The sequence below is a fragment of the Chenopodium album genome, chromosome 20 (genome assembly GCF_948465745.1).
Source record: "Chenopodium album chromosome 20, dcCheAlbu1.1, whole genome shotgun sequence".
NCBI classification, from domain to species: Eukaryota; Viridiplantae; Streptophyta; class Magnoliopsida; order Caryophyllales; family Amaranthaceae; genus Chenopodium; species Chenopodium album.
The window spans coordinates 3,533,774-3,556,418 of record NC_137853.1 but is presented as its reverse complement, the minus strand read 5'-3'; the positions used below and the strand labels follow the sequence as shown (position 1 = coordinate 3,556,418).

The window sequence follows — 22,645 nt, the reverse complement described above, 5'->3', positions numbered from 1 at the left end:
TTGATATAAAGTAGAAATTTAATTTGATATGAATGTACGGCACAACTCGGACAAGACTCAAGAAATTGAGCCATATTTTACAGCCAATCTTATGGAAATGATTAATGAACTACGTTGCCCAACAAAATCTTAGCGAGTGGGAAGCGGTGATCTCGCATTGCTATGGGGAGGCTAATCGAGCTGCTGATTGGTTAGCAAACTACGGTGTCATTGCGGAACAAAATCTGGTGTTTTTTGAGGTGGTTCTGAACGATCTTCATGATATTTTTATTGGAGGATTTGAGTGGCATGGCTTGGTCAATATTGGTCCCTGTGTAGCTTTTTTTTTTTTTTTTTTTTTTCAGAATAAGCCTTCTAATGCATTAATTGTAATGTAGTTGTTCTTTTTCTTTTGTTGTTGTTTCTTTTCCTCTTGTTTGGGTTTTGCCTCTCGTGATCACCACTGTAAGGGGCAATGTTAGCACTTGTACAAAGATCCGTCCGGAACACCTAGAGCTAGGAGTGCTCAAAGCAGTCTCTGCCGACTGCTGCAGCTACTTTTTGCTAACTTGGAGTTTCTCCAGAGAAGTAAATGAACGAAAAACACTAGGGTATACCTAATTTACAACTACTCATAAAAACTAAGAATTTGTATTGGGCAGGCAAAATGAAGTCACGAGATAGAATTCCAAGAAAGAACTTTCTCATAAAGAGGTTTTATATAGTGGCAACTCAAAACAACTGAGGCAAGCCAACATTTCTTGTACAAGCAAATTAATCATTGGTGTACAAGCAAACAGACTGAATAGACTGCCTGTAAAACTATTTGTTGGAGATAATCACAGGGAAGGCAGAATAGACATTAAAATTAAAGAACTCTGACAAAATCTATAGCTTATGTGAAATATCTTCATGATTTGATTTAATTCTCTGAACCAAGATTGGAATAGGGTCTTCTAGGACAGAAACGTTAACATTATTCCATACATCAAGCTTCGTTGGGAGCTGAGCGATTTTCTCAGCAATTTCCATATCCTCTGGAAGGACAGAGCCAAAAACTGTATTAGAATTTTTCCATTCTACATGATTGGCCAAACTTATGAAGAACTCAGGACCAGAGCCAACCCATGCAACTGCACCTCTTCTGACAGTTCGACATACTTCAGTAGGGATCGTCTGGAAAGGCATGCCTGCTGCTTCAAGTGTTCCTTGAATCAGGGCATATGGAGGGCCAAAAGATGCCTGAAATACGAAGTATATCTCGTAGTGTCAAGTGACAAGAAGACATTCAAAGAACCCAAAATTCATCAAAAGAAATATAACTCACATCTTTAATATGGTTGCCCTTTAGATTCCAAGATTCCCCTCGCCCTTCTGCTCGGTAAAATTGGCAGCCAGCACAATGGCGAAGTGTCAGTAATTCAAGAATGTACTGCACTGAATATGGAGCAGAATCAGGGTAGAGCTGCACCAAACTGATCATTGTAAGACATATAATACGCCCCAGTAATAGACAAATGAGACAGAGAGGAATGAGGAATCATGAACACACCATGTAAATTATTATTAATAAAAGATTATGATATAATAATGAAAAGTAAAACCAGAAATATGGCTGCTACACACAAACCACATGCAAAAGTTTAGAGAATTTGGCAAATTGCAAATTATGCTTGAGCAATCAATTACTAGGGAAGCCACTGTATTTGTATGATATAGTAGTAGTAGTATTCAAATCGACTGAGTAGAGGCTCTAATTATCAACATCAAGGATGTAGACATCAATAGGAGGGTAACTAAATATGCTCCTAAGTTTGTTAGTTTTAAGTATGCTCTTGCTGAGAGCTAAACGGTAAACAATTACAGATGAAGTTAGAAGTGCTTACTTTTATATGAAGGGTACCATGCTCAGTTTCCAGACCAATAATTCCCTGCAGGAAAGATGATAAGCAAGCATGAAAATCAATAAGGAGATTTAAAAGGAGCAACAAGTATAACAGAAGCACAAAAGTACAGCAGAATCACTTCAAAGGAAAGACCGAGAAAAACTTTTGCTAGCTATATTTGACAAATGAAATGCTGGCCACCATAGACAATATTCGGTTATTTTACTATATTTGTAAATTGCAGCTTATCCAAGTGTCAGGTATGTATCACATATGTTTATCATTAACATCAACATTACCCCACAGCTTCTAAAGAGCCTCTCATCAATTAAGGCTTAAAGGGGAGTATGTACATTAATAAAGCTACGTAGAGGCTTTTTTCATAAGACCGTTGAATTAAAACACAACAACCTCACATTAAATATAAAGCACAAAACATATATGAACCATATGGTAACAAATTTTGATTTAAATTCAAAGCCAAAAAATTAAGGAACCAATAGAGATCTTTACACTAATGAGGAAAACAAGCCGGGAAGAACCAGCAGTTGCTATTGGAGTGTCTTACAGTTGATTTTAGGAAGTTCAAAATTTTGAAAGTGAAGTGCTCAGATTCCAGTGAGATCCCACATATAATTAGTACAGATTTCAAGACAGTCTGTAAATAAGAAATATACATCATGCTCACACTGGAGGACAATCATTAGTTTCACAGCGCAGTGTAATGGATCCAAATTTGGAGCCTCTGCTTCTGGTGTACACTAGAAGGAGGAAGGGCATAGGGCAGAAGGGCAGGCCAAGCATACCAAGCCTCCAACAGAAACAAGGGGACAGCAGCAAGAGCTAGAAGACAAATGCAAGTAACATTCCACTATGGAGGGGCTACATGAAAGTAGTATCCTGATTCTCTGATTTCTCTTTTGTAATAGGGACAAAATACATTAATTGCTAGGTATCGTTGTAGCCTTGAGTATATATTAAGGAGGCAGTAGTAGTTTGGCATGAGATTTTTGAATGATTTTATTGAGAGACTTGTAGCCTCGAGCTGCTAGGTGAGACTGATAGCCTAAATTTATCAACTTTGTAAACATTCTGCCATATTTCATCAATCAAATACTCAAGCTTTGTCCCACAAATTCTCTTTGATCCCTTTATATCTTTCGAAAATCCTAGTCTATTACTTGCAGACACTCACTAAAGATGTCATTTTTTATGATCACATAAATATAACATGCATACTCTGGCATATTGATGTATGGAAACTAAGGGATTGCAAGATTTGCAACACTCGAGAAGAGAAACCTACACCAACAAAGATTACACTAGAACATTACAGATTTCATTTTTAAACATGAATCCCAGAGGAAACATTTTAGTTGACAAGAACACTGAAATTTTATACAAAACAGAAAATTGAACAGTTCGTAATCTACAGTAGAGGAAGTAAACATTCGAGCATAAAGTCATATGAAGTACTACAAATGGATAAAACATCGGCAACTAGCTAGAGTGACTGCATAAGATATACTATATATATATATATATATATATATATATATATATATATATATATGATGTTTTATATATAGAATCTCAAAGCATTTTACTATGTAATAGAAAAGATGCACACCTCATATGGAAAGGTGAGAAAGAGTGTATGTCCAGCATATTATGTACCTCTCCTTTACCAAATATAAGCCCAGAAGTCCACATAACTTTGCTTCCCGCTTCTTGACGCTGTGGTACCAAAGTATCCTCCTGCTTCTTCAACCAACACTGCAATCCCAGAAGAATGTTAATACAATTTTCCTGGAGATTGATAATCATTGCTTTCAATACAGCCTACAAAGGTCGAATCTTCAAATACTGATCGCATATTTGGAAATTCGGTAGGCAGCAGTAAATGTCAGTAAATTTGTGCGAACCTTTGCAAGAAAAATTCTAACCTGAGATAATTTCCATGGTAATGACTAACGCAATTCTACCCCCAAGTATGTAATTGTCTCCATAAATTCTCATTAGCAGCACTCAATCCTACCTCTAAAAATGATTAGGAGGGGTAATGGAAACACAAAATTTCGAGTGGAATTGCATTACCATAGACATAGAAATCAGATTATTCCTTGCAAAATTATACACAAACTCGTTACAGAGTACCACCATTTCCTACCAAACCAATATTCCCCTTTAAGGCATCCCAACATGTACTAAGCATTACAATTACTTCACTAAAAAGAAGTTGATAGAAGCATATAACATCATTCCTAACACCAACACCCTTTAAGCAAAATTGAGCTCAGAAAAATCAAAACTCCTACTCCTAATTTAGTAATTTCAATCACTTACACATTTAATAAAAAGCAACACTCTTTACTAAACTCAACTACTCAAATCCATAACAATTGTCAAATCCAACCAAAACAATCACAATAAAATACCCAAATCAAGAAACAATCTAAATCAACAACCCCATTTCAATTATTACATTAATTTAACAAAAAAAAAAAGATTAAGATCAAGCTAACCTCACCAAATTGCGGCCCACAAGCATTGCGATCACCACAAAACACCCAACTATCACACAAACAAGGTCCATCTTTACCACTACACATAGCTTTACATGATTTACAACACTCTTCTTCAGAATTATACTTATGTTCTGTCCCCCACTTCACGGCCGTGCCCCAAAGCTCCAATTTAGGGATTCCTCGGCAACACCCACCTCCATTTTCTCTCTCCAAACTCACTCCATCACTCTCATGACTCTCATCAATAGCCAATCCATCATAATTTGAGATTGGATTGCTGGGTTTAAGCACAGTTGAGATAACAATATAGGCTAAAGTGCAAGCCAAGAAACCCAGTAACAGAAGACCCATTGAGGTCCAACGACCCACATTTGAGTCGATTGAACGACGACCCATTTGAGATTTTCGGGTCAATTGAAACACCCAGAAATTAATTTGGGTTTTGTGTTCTAGATTTTTGTTACAAAAAAAAGTTGAGTTGATCTGGTGTGATTTACGCCAAAAACAGGGGATACCCTCTATCTCAATGGATTCTGCATTAAATTGGGAATTAAATGGACATTTACATTTCTTGGGAATCTCTATTACCGGATTTTAGGCAATTGAAAGGAAAGAAAATTGAAAATTGAGGTAGGTTGTTTTGAATGCTAAAGGTAGAAGATCAATGCTTTAATTGCCTAATTTCTCAGTCACTGCTTCACTGAATTTGGGGGTGTTGTTACAAATTAGGACGTCAGCTAATCGTTGTTCACATTGTGGGAAGCAAGAGAGGTGCTAAATGTCCAAAGGCCCAAATCTTTTTTTTTTTTTTTCTTTTTTGTTTTTTGGGAGGAAAACCCTTGAGTTATTCCTCACTTTCAAGACCCAAATTCTATTACTCATAGAGTTGTATTTAAGGGTTTTTTGGTATCACAAAAATACAGTATTCATTATCGGTTTTAAGTTATTATTGAGTACGAGCATTGTTTGCATAGTCACTCTTATTTGATAAATTAGTTTAGTTGCTTTATTGAAATTAATCAAAATTTGTGCAAATTATGGAGAATTTATCATGTTAACCCTGAAAATCGATTTTATAGTTTCCAAAGTCATATGTGAAAAATAAAATTTTCAACAATATAAGTAATGAATAGAACAAAATATTGACTTACATACTTTGTAGTCAATCGACAATTTTATCCAATTGATATAAATGTGTTGTTGCTTAATTGTTTAGAAATCAAGCATGATAATTGGATAACCACTTATTTTAAATTGTGTGCATAACGGTAAAATGATAGTTAATTGGGCCATTTTTTAGGGGAAAGGACTCAAAGGAGAATCGTTTACTCGTTTAGGACCATAGGGTGCTTGATTGCTATATGAGTGTACATTCTAAGTTGTTGATATTTCTTAGGAAAATTTGTCAGTATACATACACTAACATATACTTTGTACTACAATACATACTAATTTCTGTACATTCTATTCACTATGTATACTTCGTATTAAGTAAAGTTAACACACTAATGCAAAGTTCTATAAAACTGGTACTTTTAACTTTTAAATTCATAATTGTTGTTGAACAAATTGAAGTGAGAACTTTTTAAGAGAAGATTAAATTTGTTGATTTTTACAATATTATAGTAAAACTTAATTTAACTTATAATTGGAGATAAAAACTGACATACCACAAATCCACAACCTCGTATTGTTTGAAGGGACTGAAGAATGAGTAGTGAGTACTCCCTCTGTCTAAGAATAATTGTCAATTGGACTTATTTCTCTATTTTACATAATGAGCAGCTTCGACCACAGTTTTTAAGTAACATGTTTGTATTAATTAAAAACACTATATTTAAAACATGTTTTATATTAGGCATAGATTTAAAGTTTAAAAATATCAACTTTTACCTTTTTTTTTTTTTACTAATTTTAATTATATATTTGAAGTCAAACTATACTACGAGTATTGTATTGGCATATGTTTGTTCAAGTTTGACTGTGTCAATTATTATGGAAAATAGTTAAGGGAGTATATTGCATTATTTTATGTACCTTAAACTTAACTATAGAGTGTTAGCTTAAATTAGGAAGTTTATGCTTATAAGGAAAAGGTAATACTAATATTTTACATAATTGAAGAGAGGGTGAGGTTGGGGTACACTTTAATTTGAAAATATATTACTATGGATGTTACTGTTATAATTTAAGTACAAAATCAAGATGTAATTAAGGTGTTCACACCATAAGATGGTACTGTATTAATTTGTTCAGATTTCAATTTGATTCTAAACTGATTTTTTTAGTCTAATAATGTAATTTCTTAATTCACTCAACTAATTAACTTTGAATACGTTTGACGACTCTTTGTATTTCAAAATAAGTATCCTAGTGTGAAAGAAAAAACACTAAAAATTGAAATAATCTTAACGGAATCCGTATAATTAATGAGTAGGTCCAGTGTGTACGTCATGAACTGTTGTACTATAGGTCTACAAGTACATCCTCTTCTATATATACATACCTATTTCAATAAGAGACTTTACCATCCATTTACTTCTTACAAAATTATACCCTTTTTTTTTTTTATAACACTGCCAAAAATGTATAACGCTCTCTCTATTGCTCTTTTGGTCTCCCTTCTCCTAATCTTCTCAGGGCACACAATCGGTAAGTTTAATCAAGTTATGATGTTCTCTCATTACCATAGGAAACACTTCGTGTAAATTTATTCACACCTAGTCGTTGTACGTAATTTTAAGTTGTAATATTGTGCTATCATAACTATTATTGTGTGTCATTAATCAATTAATCAGTATGTACGTACGTGTTCACCTAATCGTATATACTCTTATGTTTTTTTTTTTTTGCTAGTACATGGAAGCTCTCCAAACAGTTGTACATACTGTGTCTCAAATCCAAAGGCCTCAGACGAATTGATACAATCAAAGCTAGACTTTTGTTGTGGACAAATTCCAGATTCTTGTGACAAAATACAACCAGGGGCTGAGTGTTACGTAGAAAATGATCGCAAGAAAACTGCCTCTTTTGTTTTCAACGATTGGTTTCTTGGGGGTGCTGAATGTGATTTTGACGGTGCTGAAATTCGGGTTACTGATGATCCAAGTAAGAAATTTTTTCCCTTATTTATTACGTCGTGCGTCCCCAAATTACATTCCTACCTCTAGTATTTATTCCTCACATAATAGAGAGAAATAGAAATGTAATTTAGTGACGGAGGGACTAAGGGAGTACAATTTAAATCTAAAATAGTGTAAATTTAAATTTAATGACAAAAACACGCGTAGATTGGTACTCCGTATACATTAATATTTAGATTCCAAAATCTTTATTTCTTTAGTACGAGTACTATAAATACATTAATCTATGCATGTTTTTTTTTTAAAAAAAAACATTAGTTACACTGATTTAAACGTATTTTGTCATAAATTTTAAATTCGAATATTTTTAAAAGTGTATTTGATGCTTTAATATAGCACTAATTTATTAAGGACTCCCTCTATCCCTTAATACAATTCCTTAATAAAGGAATTGTATTAAGGGACGGAGGGCTTAAACATAAATTTCTTATAAAAAAACAAGTACTCCTATTAAATATAGATTTGAATTGCAATTAGTCAATCATACGTATATTAGTTTTTAAAAACGAATTTCAATTGACATGCGTAGCTGATTGGTATTGCATGTCAAAACAAAAACAAAAAAAGAAAAAAGAAAAAGGTTTTGGGATGAAGAGATATACCAAAATAAAGGAGTATTTCATTATTAATTACATCCTTACAAATTTAATTTGTCATGCATGAGACTCGTATGCAAGAGGTGTTGATCTGAAAGCTAATTTTAATTTAATAGAGTATGAAGAATGTTTAAAATTTTATATAATTTGTCATTGATTAGTGACATAATTCAAATTTTATGAATTAGTTTAATCTTTTGTAATCTTTATCCTTTGATCATTTTTCTCTCACAAAAAGATTTCAAATGTAAAGATTACAATTGACAGATGGAGTAAACGATGTACAAGTAACGAAAGAAATGGCAGTAGGTCAATTTGGTTTCATTGCATGCATGCAAACTGAATTTGGCGAAAAAAAAAAAAGGAAAAAAAATTGAAAGACACATAGTAAAAAAGTATTAGTGTAGTATTTATCAAAGTTTATATTATTATTTTGAGAAATAATTCGCTTACATATGTATTGCTTGTGATTAGGTTTTGGGGATTGCAAATTCAAGTGTAGGTGAAATAATGCGCACAACATGATGCAAATGTGCAGGTGGAAGGATGCGCAAGTTTTTCTTTATAGCAGTTCTCTATAGATGTATTGTACGAAGTACTATTTACTAGAAATCAAATAACAGAGTATACTGCAAAATTACAATAATCAAGTTTTGATTGTGCTCTTAAAATAATGTAGAAAACGAACTCAACCAAAAACGTATATGGATGGTTGAAACTCGAAATTGGTTTATACGTTCTACCACATTGTCTAGCACTTAAGTACCACACAAAATCCCTCAAAAAAAAAAAAAAAAAAAAAAAAAAAAAAAAAAAAAAAACTCTATCACACAAACAAGGACAATTTTACCACAACATAAAGACATCGTGACATTCGTGAGTTATGATAAACTAAAGGATTATTGTTTGGCATGCATTGTTATTTATTTCACTTTTCTGAGTTTTTTTTTAAAAAAAAAAAAATTTACAATAATAAACTAAAGAAAAATGTGTTTCCACTTTTTACACTTTCAAAATTATCATTTTTTTTTTTAATAAATTTCACCAATTTCAGATTCATTATATGACATATCATGGAGTAATTTTTTAAAAAAAAAAACCAAAAACCATAATGATACCAATCCGACCCTAATTAATTGTCTTTATTGTGTTCACACTATCACACTCTAAAATTGTGCAGAATCATATAAAATACAAAGTAGTTTTTAGAAAATTGAGAGGCGCGTTTGTAATTTTAAGTGTAAACTTTTAAAGTCATATTAGTCATTAATAATATTTTTTTATAAGACAAAAGCTAACGAGCTCCCCAAGGGCGTTAGACGAATAAGACAACTAAAAGTAAAAATATTAGGAAATATTTTAAATGATTATCTAACGCGCCCGAAGGCGTTTGTTAGCAAGATCCATTTAATAATTACGCACTCCTATTAAAGCTTTAAATGGATTGTAATTGCACTATGGGTTGATTCTACTGTATAAACTAGGGCTAGTTGTTGATGAGCTGAGCCCAGCTCGAATTGTTGGTGAGTTATTCAAGCTCGGCTTGTTGGGGCTCAACTTGGCCTTATTCAGATTCGACACGAGACTAAACGAGACGATTGATACACAAGCCATGTTTCGGGTCGACTGATTTTCTTAAAATAAATATTACTACCTCTGCTTTGCATTACTCGTAACAAAAGAATATTTTATGTCTCACAAATCATACCCTTTTGTTGCCAGTATTTTAATGCGAAGCGGATGTAATACATGTTTCTTTTATATTTAAATAAAGTTAATAAGTCTATAAGCACAATAACAATGCAACAACCCACTATTATACTAGGGTAGTTGGGTAACTTATGTGACACAATCTTTGAATTTATGGGCCTAAATGAGCCTGCTTTAAAAATTGAGCTTATAACGAGCTTATTTCGAACTCGCGCCACAAGCCATGCTCCACTTTTGAGCACTCGAGCTCGAGCCGAGCTCAATTTTCTTAGCTCGATGAGCCACAAGCTTGAGTCAAACCTCGAACCAAACTCACGAGCTCAAGCCGAGCCTGCCGATATTTGGGCTCGGCTTATTAACAGGCATTGTATATGCTATATTGTGCGTTTATAGCTAGTATGTAACTAATTGTCCTCTATTAAAAAAGAGACACAAGAGATATTTTTGTACCAACAGAGGAAAGATAAACTTAATTATTAAGTGAGATGTATAAGGAAAAAAAAAACAATAAGACCCCGTTCACTTCAACTTATTTTTGCTGAACTGAAAATATTTTTACTGAACTAAAATTAACTTTGCTGAACTTCAATTATTTTTATAGAATTGAAATTATTTTTGCTGAATTGAAATTAATTTTTTTTTTTTACTGATATTCTATTTTATTTCTTCTTTATATTTACTTAATTTTACTAAACTGAACTTATTTTTACTGAACTTAAATTATTTTTACTTAATATTATTTTTTAAGGTGAAGTAAACATAACCTAAGAATAAATTATTTAATGGAAACATAATACATTGAATTGAAAGTTATTAAAGGCTAGAAATATATTTCTATACTTGAATATTATTTCTCTTTCAAGAAGATTTTCTTCCATTCATGTATGGTAATAATTATTTACTACGGAGTACAAGTATTACATCATTGACTTTTTAAAAATTCGAAAAAAAAATGAATGTATTTTGTTTCAGATTTTACTTGTGCCAATTTTCTATCAATTTTTTTGGATTATAAATACAAAGGAGATTCTATATTAAAATCAATTGGTATAAAGACTTTTTTTTTTTTTTTTTGAATGAGCTATTAGATCCAATACAAATAACATTTATATAGGCGATTGAGTATAATTCCTATATCCTATGGTCAATATTTCATTTGTTGGGACATAAAAGCACGTAACATAAAGACTACTAATTTTGAAGGGAAAAGACTAGGGCAAGTGAATTTAGCATATAGAGGTTTTTTTTTTTTTTTTTTTTTTTGTGGGAGGGGGGGGGGGGGGGGCGGGTTGTATAAGTCGTTATCAGGCCCGTTACAAATAGCATATTAAGGAGTGAGTTCAAAATTTTAAACTATGGGCAAGATCTCATTTGTCAGAGTATATAATGCATGTGATATAGTGTCATCTACTTACAATTTTGAAAGAAATGTGAGTGAATTTAATGTATAAAGACTGTATATTTCTTGGAGTTTGAACGAGCCATTAGGCCCATCACAAATAGCATGCAAAAGATTGAGAATTCAGACTTGTATCCTATGGTCAAGATCTCATTTGTCAAAGCGTAAAGCATGTGTATAATGCCATTTAATTTTGAAAGAAACGACTATCATAAAATGTGAGAGAATTTAATGTATAAAGTTTTTTTTTTTTTTCCTTTGGGGTTTGAATGAACCATCAGGCCTATTGCAAATAGCATACAGAGGACTTGTATCCTATGGTTAAGATCTCATTTGTCATAGCATAAAGCATGTGTATAGTGCCATTATTTATTTATTAAAAAACAAGCCGGAAGTGTATAGTGCCATTTAATTTTGAAAGAATTGGCAAAGTGAATTTAATAGAGTGAGTTTTTTTTTTTCCTTTTTTTTTTTTGGGGGGGGGGGCGGTTTGAATGAGCCATTAGGCCCATTACGAATAACATATAGGAGTTTGAGAATTGAAACTTGTATCCTACGGCAATATCTCATTTGTTAGAGTATAAAGCGTGTGATATATTGACAGCTAGTTTTGAACAAAAAGGTTACCTAAAACAGTAAAACGTAAGTGAATTTAATGTATAGAGGTCATTTATTTATGTTTATTTTTTTTTTTTAATGTTTGAATGAGTCATTAGGCCCAATACAAATTACATATAGGGGATTTACAATTCAAACTTGTATCCTATTGTCAAAATTTCATTTGTTAGAGCATAAATCATGTGATATAGTGACAACTAATTTTAAAAGAAAAGACTACCTTATAACGTAAATAAATTTAATGTATAAAGACTACTTTTTTCTTTGGGTTTGAATGAGCCATTAGGCCCATTACAAATATCATACAGGGGACTGAGAATTCAAACTTGTATCCCATAGTCAAGAACTCAAAACTTAATTTGTAAAGGCTTAAAACACGTGGCATGATGACAGCTAATTTTAAAAGAAAAAACTACCCTAAAACATGTATACTCCGTATTTCCGTAGCATATAGCACATAGTCAAGCATTTCATTATAAATACACCTCATTTTCAATAAACATAGAACAACAACCATTTACTCTCAAAAAAAAGTTTCATTTTACTTTTCTAGTGCACACAACCACACATCCTAAAATGAGTCACCCCTTGAGGATCATACTTGTTACCTCCCTCCTCCTAATTTGTTATTCAAGGCAAATAATAGCGGGTAATAATCTATTCAAACTATGTTGTTCTATTTATATAACTAGATTATTTGTGCTCAAATAACATACTTACATTGTTTTATTTATAATTTTATATAGATGGATGTGGTGCTTATTGTGTTGCTAAACCGGAGGCCTCAGACGAATTAATACAAAATGCGTTAGATTATTGTTGTGGAAAAAAACCGGAAATGTGTGACGATATACAAACAGGAAAGCCATGTTTTGTGCCCGGTGATCTAAGGGCAACTGCCTCTTATGTCTTTGATTCTTGGTTTAAAGCCAATGCCGGATGTGATTTTAAAGGCGCTGCAACGATAGTTTCTAATGATCCGAGTACGTTTTCTACGTCTTATTACTTATTGAACTTATATATATATATTTTTTCAGAATTACGGTCTTATTCTATTCACCTTATTTTAATTAATCTTTTTTAATAACAATTCACCTCATATTAATGCAAGTAATATTTTGTAATACGAAATATATTTTACCATATACTCCCTTCGTTTATGTTTTGTTGATTTTTGTACTTATAAAAAACTTTGACTATAAAAATATACTACGTAGTATGAGTAATATCATAAGATTCAAAACCATATCATATGTGATTTTATTACATTCTTCTTGAAATTAATTTTCAAAATATCTACTCGTATTTTTTATTATTTTTTTAAGTAACTTTTTCATTGGCTTTTGATTTTTCAACTCGATCAAATAGCCAAAATAATTTATTGAACTAATACATTTAATTTTTTCCATACATTCTTGGATCATACTTTAAATTGTGAATGTTAGCTAACGCAATCATCACTATAATTTATTGTGTTGTTTTAAATTTGTATCTCTTGTTAACTTGTGATAGGTCATGGCGACTGCAAATACAAGTGTAAACTGTAAAAATGGGTGAAAAGTTGCACAACATGATGCAGAGTTGGAAGGAAACGAAAGATGCACAATTTCTCGTCACAATAATTTGTGTAATTTGTATCAAAATAATGCAATAAGAAATCAATCATGCTTTAAATAATTGAAAAATTGGCAATATATTGAAATGAGTTTTTTGCAACTATGTTCAAGATTATTAGTGCATTTTAAATATCGTTGCTTATTTAAGTGGGGTTTAATTTGACCAATTATTATCAATCCAACCAAGTAAGGTACTTACTAATTTGATTTCAAAATAATTAAATTATATGATAGATTTTGATTGGCATATTTGCCAACGCAAAACTTTGATAAATAATATCTTTTAGGAAAATTTCACATTTACTACCAGGGAAAGCACCATGTTTCACATTTGCTACCCATCTAAAATTTTATTTTATTTTACTACCACCGAAACACACTAAATTTCATAATCACTACCACTTAACGGATCCGTTACGATTTCCGTTAAGTTTATTAAAAAAAATTAAATAAATTTAAAAAATAAATTAAAAATAATAAAAAAAAATTAAAATAAAAAAAATTAAAAACCACCCACCCAAAAAACCATAGCCCTCCCCGTCAACCACCCTCCCCCCTCCCCCTACCGGCGGCCAGCACCCAAGCTGCAGCCAACGCCGGCGGAATTGAAACCCTTCCCCTCCCCACCCAAAACTAACAACCCCAACCCTAAACCCCCTGCTCGAAACCACCCTAAACAAGTTTTAGGGTTTCGTTTAGGGTGGTTTTGGTGGCAGGGAATTCCGATTGTGGCTGATAAGGGAACGGGGGACGAGGAAGGGGAGGGGGGTCGATTCGGTGGAGGGAGGGAACGGGGTTGGGGGCTGATTCCGGGGGTGGTTTTGGTTTCGGCTTGGGGTGGTTGGTCGGGGCAGCGAGAACGGGAAAAGGGGAGGGGGTTCGCGTTGGCTGCGTAGGGGTGGGGGAAAGGGAGAGGGTGGGTACGCGCCGGCGCCGGCTGAAGTTCTGGGCGCCGGGGGCCGGACGCCGGCAAGGGGGGAGGGCAGGGGGTGGCAGGGGAGGGGGCAGGGGGTGGCAGGGGAGGGGGAGGGTGGTTTTTTTTTTATTTTAATTATTTTTTAATTTTTAATTTTTTTTTAATAAACTTAACGGAAATCGTAACGGATCCGTTAAGTGGTAGTGATTATGAAATTTAGTGTGTTTCGGTGGTAGTAAAATAAAATAAAATTTTAGATGGGTAGCAAATGTGAAACATGGTGCTTTCCCTGGTAGTAAATGTGAAATTTTCCTATCTTTTATTTTAATTGAAAAATGGTGATATTCAGAAACTATACATAAAGATAATTCTAATAACTACCCACGCGATCATGTTTAATAAGGATAATTATTCTAATAAATACCCACACGACTACGTTTGATAAAGAAAATATTCCAGAACCTTAGTATATGGAATAGGGATAATAAAGATAAGAGGATAGGATAAGGATAGAGAATTATTGATGAGATATGGATAATTAAAATTGTGAGTAAATTTTGTTTGTATAAGCCGTTAGGCCCATTACAAGTAACACATAAAGGAGTGAGCTGAGATTTCAAAATTGAAAGCTATGGGCAAGATCTCATTTGTTAGAGTATAATGCATTTGATATAATGTCAGCTAATTTTGAAAGAAACTGTTATCCTAAAATGTAAGTGAATTTAATGCATAAAGACTATCTTTTTTCTTCTTGGGGTTTGAATGAGCCATTAGGCCAATTACAAATAGCATACATAGGATTGAGAATACAAACTTGCATCTTATGGTCAATATCTCATTTGTCAAAGCATTAAGCGTGGTACAATGTCATCTAATTTTGAAAGAAAATTATCATAAAATGTGAGGGAATTTAATGTATAAAGACTGTTTATTTTTCCTCCTTTGGGGTTTGAATGTGCCATTAGGCCCATTACAAATAGCATACAGGAGATTGGTGAGAGTTCAAACTTGTATCCTATGAAATCTCATTTGTCAAAGCATAAAACATGTGTATAGTGTCATTTAATTTTAAATCAAAAAGGCTGTCAGTGAATTTAATGTATAAAGACAAATTTTTTTTTTCTTTGGGGTTTGAATGAGCCATTAGGCCCATTACGAATAACATACTTCCTCCGTTAATGGTTATTTGCAACAAAGGGGTATTATTTGTGAGATATAAAATATTCCTTTGTTGCAAATAACCATTAACGGAGAAAGTACAAAGGATTGAGAATTCAAACATGTATCCTATGAACAATATCTCATTTGTTAGAGCATAAAGTAGGTGATATAATGATAGCTAATCTTGAACGAGAAGATTATCTTAAAAAGTGAGTGAATTTAATGTATAGAGGCCATATTGTTTTTTCTTTATGTTTGAAGGAGTCATTAGGCCCAATACAAATAACATATAGGGGATTTACAATTCATACTTGTATCCTATTGTCAAGATTTCATTTGTTAGAGCATAAATCATGTGATATAGTGACAACTAATTTTGAAAGAAAAAGGTACCCTAAAACGTAAGTGAATTTAATGTATAAACACTACTTTTTTTCACTGGGTTTAAATGAGCCATTAGGCCCATTACAAATATCAGATAGAAGAGTGAGAATTCAAACTTGTAACCGATAGTCTAAAACTCAAAACCTTATTTGTGGAGGCATAAAACATGTGTAATAATAACAGCTAATTTTAAAGGAAAAGACTGCCCTAAAACATGTATACTCTTTAATTACTTCCGTAGTATTTAGCACATAGTCAAACATTTCTTTATAAATACACCTCATTTTCAATAAGTATAGAACAACCATTTACTCTAAAAAAAACTTGTCACTTTACGTTTCTAGTTCACACAAGTACACAACCAAACATCCTGAAATGTGTAACATGATCATTTTTGTTACCTCCCTCCTCCTAATTTGTTATTCAAGGCAAATAATAGCAGGTAATAATGTAAACTCAAACTATGTTCGTTGTTGTATTTATATAACTAGCTAGATTATGCGTGCTCAAATAATATATGTTGTTTAATTTATATTATATAGATGGATGTGTTTATTGTGTTGCGAAACCAGCGGTCTCGGGCGAATTAATACAAAAATCACTAGATTATTTGTGTGGAAAAAATCCGAAAATGTGTGATGATATACAACCAGGAAAGCCATGTTTTGTGCCTGGTGATCTAAGGGCAACTGCCTCTTATGTCTTTGACTCTTATTTTAAAACGGAAGCCGGATGTGATTTTCAGGGCGCTGCAATGATAGTTTCGGATAATCCGAGTACGCTTTCTTCTTCTTATTTAATGAACTTATTATGATCTTATAAGAATTAAATGTAATTTTTTTTTTTATAATTCTTCACCTTAAATTAATACAAGTAATATTTTGTAAATACAAAGCCTCTTTGTTTACAGACTTTTGTACTTGTAAAAAACTTTGACTATTAAAATACACTATGATAAAATGCAAAAGATTCAAATCCATATCATATGTGATATTATTTCATTCTTTTTGAAATAAATTTTCAAAATATCTATTTGTATTTTTTATAATTTTTTCCTATAGCCTTTTCTTGGTTTTTGACTTTTCAACTTGATCAAATAACAAAAAAAAATTATTTTATAGCTAATACATTTTAATTTTAATTTATACATTTTATATATTTTTTAATTAAGAATTAAGATGGATCATGCTTACTTTAAGCTGTAATTAGGGCCTTAACTGATTGACTGAACTAAACTTAACTGAATATTTTATGAGAGGAGAATATTGGGAACTAAACTGAACTGAACTGAAAATATTCTGAAGAGAACAGGCCCTTAGTCCATAATAATTATACCCATTTAAGTGAATGTTAGCTGACGCAATTATTACTATAATTTTTAATTTTGTTTTTAATTTGTATCTCTTGTTAACTTATGATAGGTCATGGTGACTGCAAATACAAGTGTCCAATAATTGGGTAAAAAGTTGCACAACATGATGCAAAGTTGGAAGGAAGGAAACAAAGGATGCTCAAATTCTCGTTACAATAATCTGTGTAATTGCATCAGATCATAAGGAAGCAATGTGAAATTAATGTTTCAACAAATAATTAAAAATTTGGCAATTTATTGAAATGAGATTTTTTGCAACTATGTTCAAGGTTACTAGTGCATTTTAAATATCAGTTGTTTATTTAAGTGGGGCTTGACTAATTATCTATGCAACTAAGTGGGTATGTTCTCATACGTTTATTTTCAGTTCAATTCAGTTTAACTCCTAATTTCCTTCTCTTTTAAAATATTCATTTCAGTTCAATTCAGTTTAATTCAGCTGAGTTCAGTCAATGAAAACAGGCCCTAAGTAAGGTACCTACGAAATCTATTTTAAATAAAAATAAATGTTCGATTTTAATTGGTATATTTGCCAACATGAAACTTGGATAAAAATACATACTTGTATGTAGTTATTGTTAGAGGACCAACTCCACGCTACCTCTTGATACCATGTTAGAGGACTAACTCAACCAAAAGCTTAAGCTTATGGTTGAGGCTCAGGAATATGTTTTATACTCTATCAGTTATGTTTTTTACGTCCATCAAGTTTTCTTCATCAACATTCCAATTAAGATAGTATATCCGATTGTCAATCCTAGAAAATTCGTGACCAAAAATTAATAATGTGATCTATATATAGATTGAAAGCTAAGATAAGCACAAACAGCTGTTCAAAGCATAAGTTACCCAAAAGATGACATATAGTAGTGCAAGTGTCGTCAACAAGAACCGCATTATCATTATAACAACCAACCATTTCTGTAAATATTTCCAATATGTATTTTTTCTTCCATTAATTTTCATTAAAACACTTGAATCCTCCTTGAAACAATACTGTAATATTAAGTTCATCAAAATTGAAGCTTGTTACATCCATTTCCATTAGAAAATTAAATTTGAAGAATTTACAATAGAAAATTATTTCATGGCTCGTGTTTCAACAATTACTCTTACTATAGTTGTATTCTCTTGCTTCCTTATTTTGGTCCTACAATTGGCAGGTGAGCTTTAGATACTTCTTGATTTTTTTTTTATTATTTTTTTTAAATTTTTTTTTTTTTTGCATTATTTATTTTTTTTTTTTTTCTGATTATATTATGGTGTTTATATTTGTGATTTACTCTTGGGATCTTTTTATTTTTTTTAATTTTTTTTTTTTATTATGATTATATTATATTTGTGATTTACTCTTGGGATCTTTATTTTATTATGAATAATATATTGATCAATAAAATCATACAGTCAAATAATGTTTCTTCCAATTTATTACACCGGTATTATTAAGGAGTACATAATTTTATAAAAATTATGTGTTTTTTGTCATAGAGATTTTATAAAAAAAAATAAAAACAAAAATAAAGTTTAAATAATGTGAAAACTTGGAGCAAACGTAAACTGCTGATAAGATGTTTCTTGGATTTTGGCCTTGTAGTAGATGGAAGCGAAAGCAAGTTGTGTCCACCATGGTGCGTTACTAGGCTTGATGTTTCGGATGCTAAGGTCAAGATATCATTTGATTGGATCTGTGAAAATGGAGCGGATTGTGGCCCGATAAGACCGGGTGGGCCGTGTTACGTGGAAGGTGACATCAAGGCCATGGCCTCCTATGCCTTCAATGACTATTTCCAGAAGACTAGACCTTCTGGTGGTCTATGTGATTATGGTGAAGTTGCTACTATATCTAATGAAGATCCCAGTAAGTAAACATATTATTGTTGATTTCGGATTTAGTTAAGTTTCAAACAAGACGGTCTAACAATAAGTTATTGCAAGTTTGTAACGTTTTTATTAATAGCTTGATCTATTTGTTGTACAACTTACTGATTTTTGTATGTTGGAATTTATCTTACAGGTCACGGTGCTTGCAATTTCACGTGTACGCCATACTAGGGACGGATAATCATTCAGATGTGTGTGTAAATGCACTCCGAAGAGTCCGACTGTACCTTCAGCAATCTTATAGCTACATATTTATGTTCATAATAGACAGAGTAAGACACTAAAACAAAACATATACTGCTAATGTTAAGTGAAAATCAATGTAACTCCAACTGTTGTTTGACTATAGTACCTAGTTTGATAAAGCAATACATTATATGTTTCTGAATGATAAAATAATTCAGTGGCGAATATTAGACCAAAAGGGCAGGGCTAGTGAAGATCCTCCACTGCAAGTAAGCATTGCGAGGACTAGTTACTAGATAAAGGTTACGCTAGGATGCCCTTTGTTAATGGTATTGCTAAAAAACACTTTGAAATCCAAGGATCAGATCAGTAACTTAACAGAAGTGTCTTTGTATTCCAAGATATGCACAAAAAAAAAACTTTGTGCTTGACATCAAACACAACTGATGCAATTCAATAATTTGTAATGTACATTCAGTACTTAGTATCAGAGATTCAGAGGCCGGTTTCAAGCATTATTAATAAGGAGGAGAGACAAAGTCACCACTGAGATCAGAATCCAACAGTTCAGCCTCTAAATCATCATCAGCTTCTTGTGTTTCGGATTCTGCAGCCTGTTCTCCTATGGTTTTTTCCCTCGGTTTTTGTGCTTCTTTTATGATTTGCATAATCTCCTCTTCACTTTGGACCTGCAGATCATCGCCGTTCTTTTCTTTATAGTTTGTCTTCTCCCCTTCAACAAGATCCTTCGGATAATTCTTCAGAAACCACGGGTGCTTCTTGATCTCAGGGATTGTGATCCTCTTCAGTGAACATCATACCACAGTCACAAACATGTATCGTATATTATGACATATAGTGTTCATCTACCCAAAAAAAAAATCTTGGAAAAATTTTGGGTTCACCTGTAGAGTGTCAAAGAGGGTGTTACCTTGGAGGGGTTAGCGACAAAGATTTGCGAAAGGAGGTTCTTGCAGTCTGCTGATATGCGCACATAGTCTGGAATAGAGAATTGAACACCCAATATTCTCTGTGCAGGAAAAGGGATTAGTCACAGAACATACATCTCAAATAGCCATTGCACTAATTAGGGATAGCTTCTTATTATAAGTCTTAATAACTCACTGCAATTGTCTTGCGGAAATTTTTTGGATCTTCAGGATCCTCGAAAGGATATCCTCCCACAAGCATCACATATAATGTCACTCCACAAGACCAAACATCAGCAATCTGCAACATCCGAACATTCACTTTTATATAGTATAACATACTTGTATTTATAATCCATCCAGTAGTTGGTATATCAAACAAATAATCTGGTTGACAAATTGTACCTTCCCATCATATTCCTTACGTGACAGGACCTCAGGTGCGATATATGCAGGTGTACCCACTGTCGACTTAGGCTGTGAATGCAGTATCCCAGACTGAGATACAATGAAGGATTTAGTTTCAGCTGTTAGTCTCCGAAGAAAGAGGGGATTTAGCCCTCAAGACTTACAGAGAAATTAACTTGTAACACATACTTTGGAGTAACCAAAGTCACATATCTTAAGGCGAGGTGATGGACTGCCATCAAGCAGAGTATTTTCCAGTTTTAGATCCCTATGACAGATTTCCTGCAGCAATTGATACAAACAGAAACTCAGGTACAGAATGACAGCAGCTGACTTCAGACATCAGCTGCAGGCCTGCAGTAGTACAAACAGAAACTTGGCGTACCATGGTATGACAGTAGCTGACTCCAGATATCAGCTGCTGGAAGAAAAACCTTGCCTGTTACTTACACAAACAGTACAGTCAGAGGGAGCGCATTAGTAAAAAACGTTATGCACATAATAACATCTAACAGAAGTTATAATCAACACGAAAATCACTGAAATACAGTGATTGGTAATAGCAACCTCATCTTCACTAAACCGGCCAGCGCTGCATATTCTGTTGAAGAGCTCACCTCCAGCAGCATACTCCATGACAATTGCCAAATGTGTGGGTGTTACAAAAACCTAGCAATTTTTTTTTTTTATACAAGCGAAAAAATACTCATCAAAACATTCAAATTTTAATCTAATAACGAGCACTTAAACTCGTATGTCCATGAAATATTAACACAGAGCAATTCGGATTTGATAATGTTTTAACACAATTAGGAAGTATGATGAAGTATACCTCTTTAAACTTGATGATATTTGGATGCTTTAATGATCGATGATTGATAATCTCCCTCTGAACATTCTCATCAATCTAAAACCAAAAAAATAAATGATTAAACAAATGTTATATACTCCTAATCCTTCAACAATTAGCTTAATTATATGCAACAAACTCAATTCGTATATAACAAGAAACCTTACTTATTTACTACTGCAACAAAAAAGAAATTTACAAACATGACTTAGATTTGACCATCATACAACTATGTACTTTTTTTTTCTCAAGACATTTACACAAAATTAGTTAGTCCGCAAAGTATCTATCAGACAACCCGTCAAAAAAATAAAAATCTACCAGACAAATAGCGTTTAGAAAATACTAACATTAACCATATATTTTTTCTAGACACGTAATTGAACACGTATATATATCATACCAAGTATAAACGTTCCAACAGTAACGTATGAGTACATGACAAACTGATCATCAGATTGTACAACTTTTAACCCATTCCCAAATAAATAAGCTAGGTTTCTAAAATATAAGTCGTTCAGCATATAATTTTGCATAATAAAGCACAAAATTTAGCAAAATCAAAGCAAAATTAAATAAAATTAAAATGGTGATACCTTTTTTCCTCTTTCAATGTATTTAACAGCAAAAAGCTCCTTAGTTTTCTTATCAATCACCAATCTGGCAACTCCAAAATTTCCAGAACCTATTTCCTTTATTGGTTCATATCTCTCCATTTTTTACAATCCAAAATTATGACTTTTTTTTTTTTTTTTAATAATAAACCCAGAAAAACTCTGAAAAAACAACTTTTTTCTTGGCTTACGAAGATCAAAAGAAATAATGTACAGAATATTGTAGGAGTTGAGATGTCTAATAAATAAATTAATGCATAAGAAAATTGGTGTGACGTTTTATACTTGTAGAATAATATTTATATTTCTGTTACTATTTAAAAGTATTGGTCAATGGTCATTTCTTGGAAATTAAAGTGCAAATTATTCCCTTCTTTCTTTTCTTTTTTTTTTTTGAAAAAACCCTCAAAAGGGAACTTAGATTAATAAATCATCGTTTGCAACATCCAAAATGTGAGCCGGGAAATTA

At 32.6% G+C, this 22,645-nt stretch overlaps 2 protein-coding genes across 2 annotated transcripts; both read right to left on the bottom strand.

Moving 5' to 3' along the window:
- Positions 1 to 666: 666 nt before the first annotated feature.
- LOC145598980 (uncharacterized) lies at positions 667 to 5,139 on the bottom strand. The gene is made up of 5 exons (XM_081655379.1): positions 4,391 to 5,139; positions 3,543 to 3,641; positions 1,866 to 1,910; positions 1,307 to 1,444; positions 667 to 1,221 (listed from the first exon to the last, which is right to left on the bottom strand). Exons 1-5 carry the CDS (start codon positions 4,787 to 4,789, stop codon positions 868 to 870), a joined length of 1,035 nt encoding a protein of 344 aa, XP_081511505.1. The 5' UTR covers positions 4,790 to 5,139; the 3' UTR covers positions 667 to 867.
- A 14,737-nt stretch (positions 5,140 to 19,876) lies between these two features.
- LOC145596503 (serine/threonine-protein kinase SAPK3-like) lies at positions 19,877 to 22,305 on the bottom strand. Its single transcript, XM_081652679.1, has 9 exons — positions 22,159 to 22,305; positions 21,545 to 21,619; positions 21,280 to 21,381; positions 21,098 to 21,151; positions 20,902 to 20,994; positions 20,710 to 20,802; positions 20,501 to 20,605; positions 20,307 to 20,405; positions 19,877 to 20,178 (listed from the first exon to the last, which is right to left on the bottom strand). Exons 1-9 carry the CDS (start codon positions 22,276 to 22,278, stop codon positions 19,894 to 19,896), a joined length of 1,026 nt encoding a protein of 341 aa, XP_081508805.1. The 5' UTR covers positions 22,279 to 22,305; the 3' UTR covers positions 19,877 to 19,893.
- Between the last annotated feature and the right edge of the window lie 340 nt (positions 22,306 to 22,645).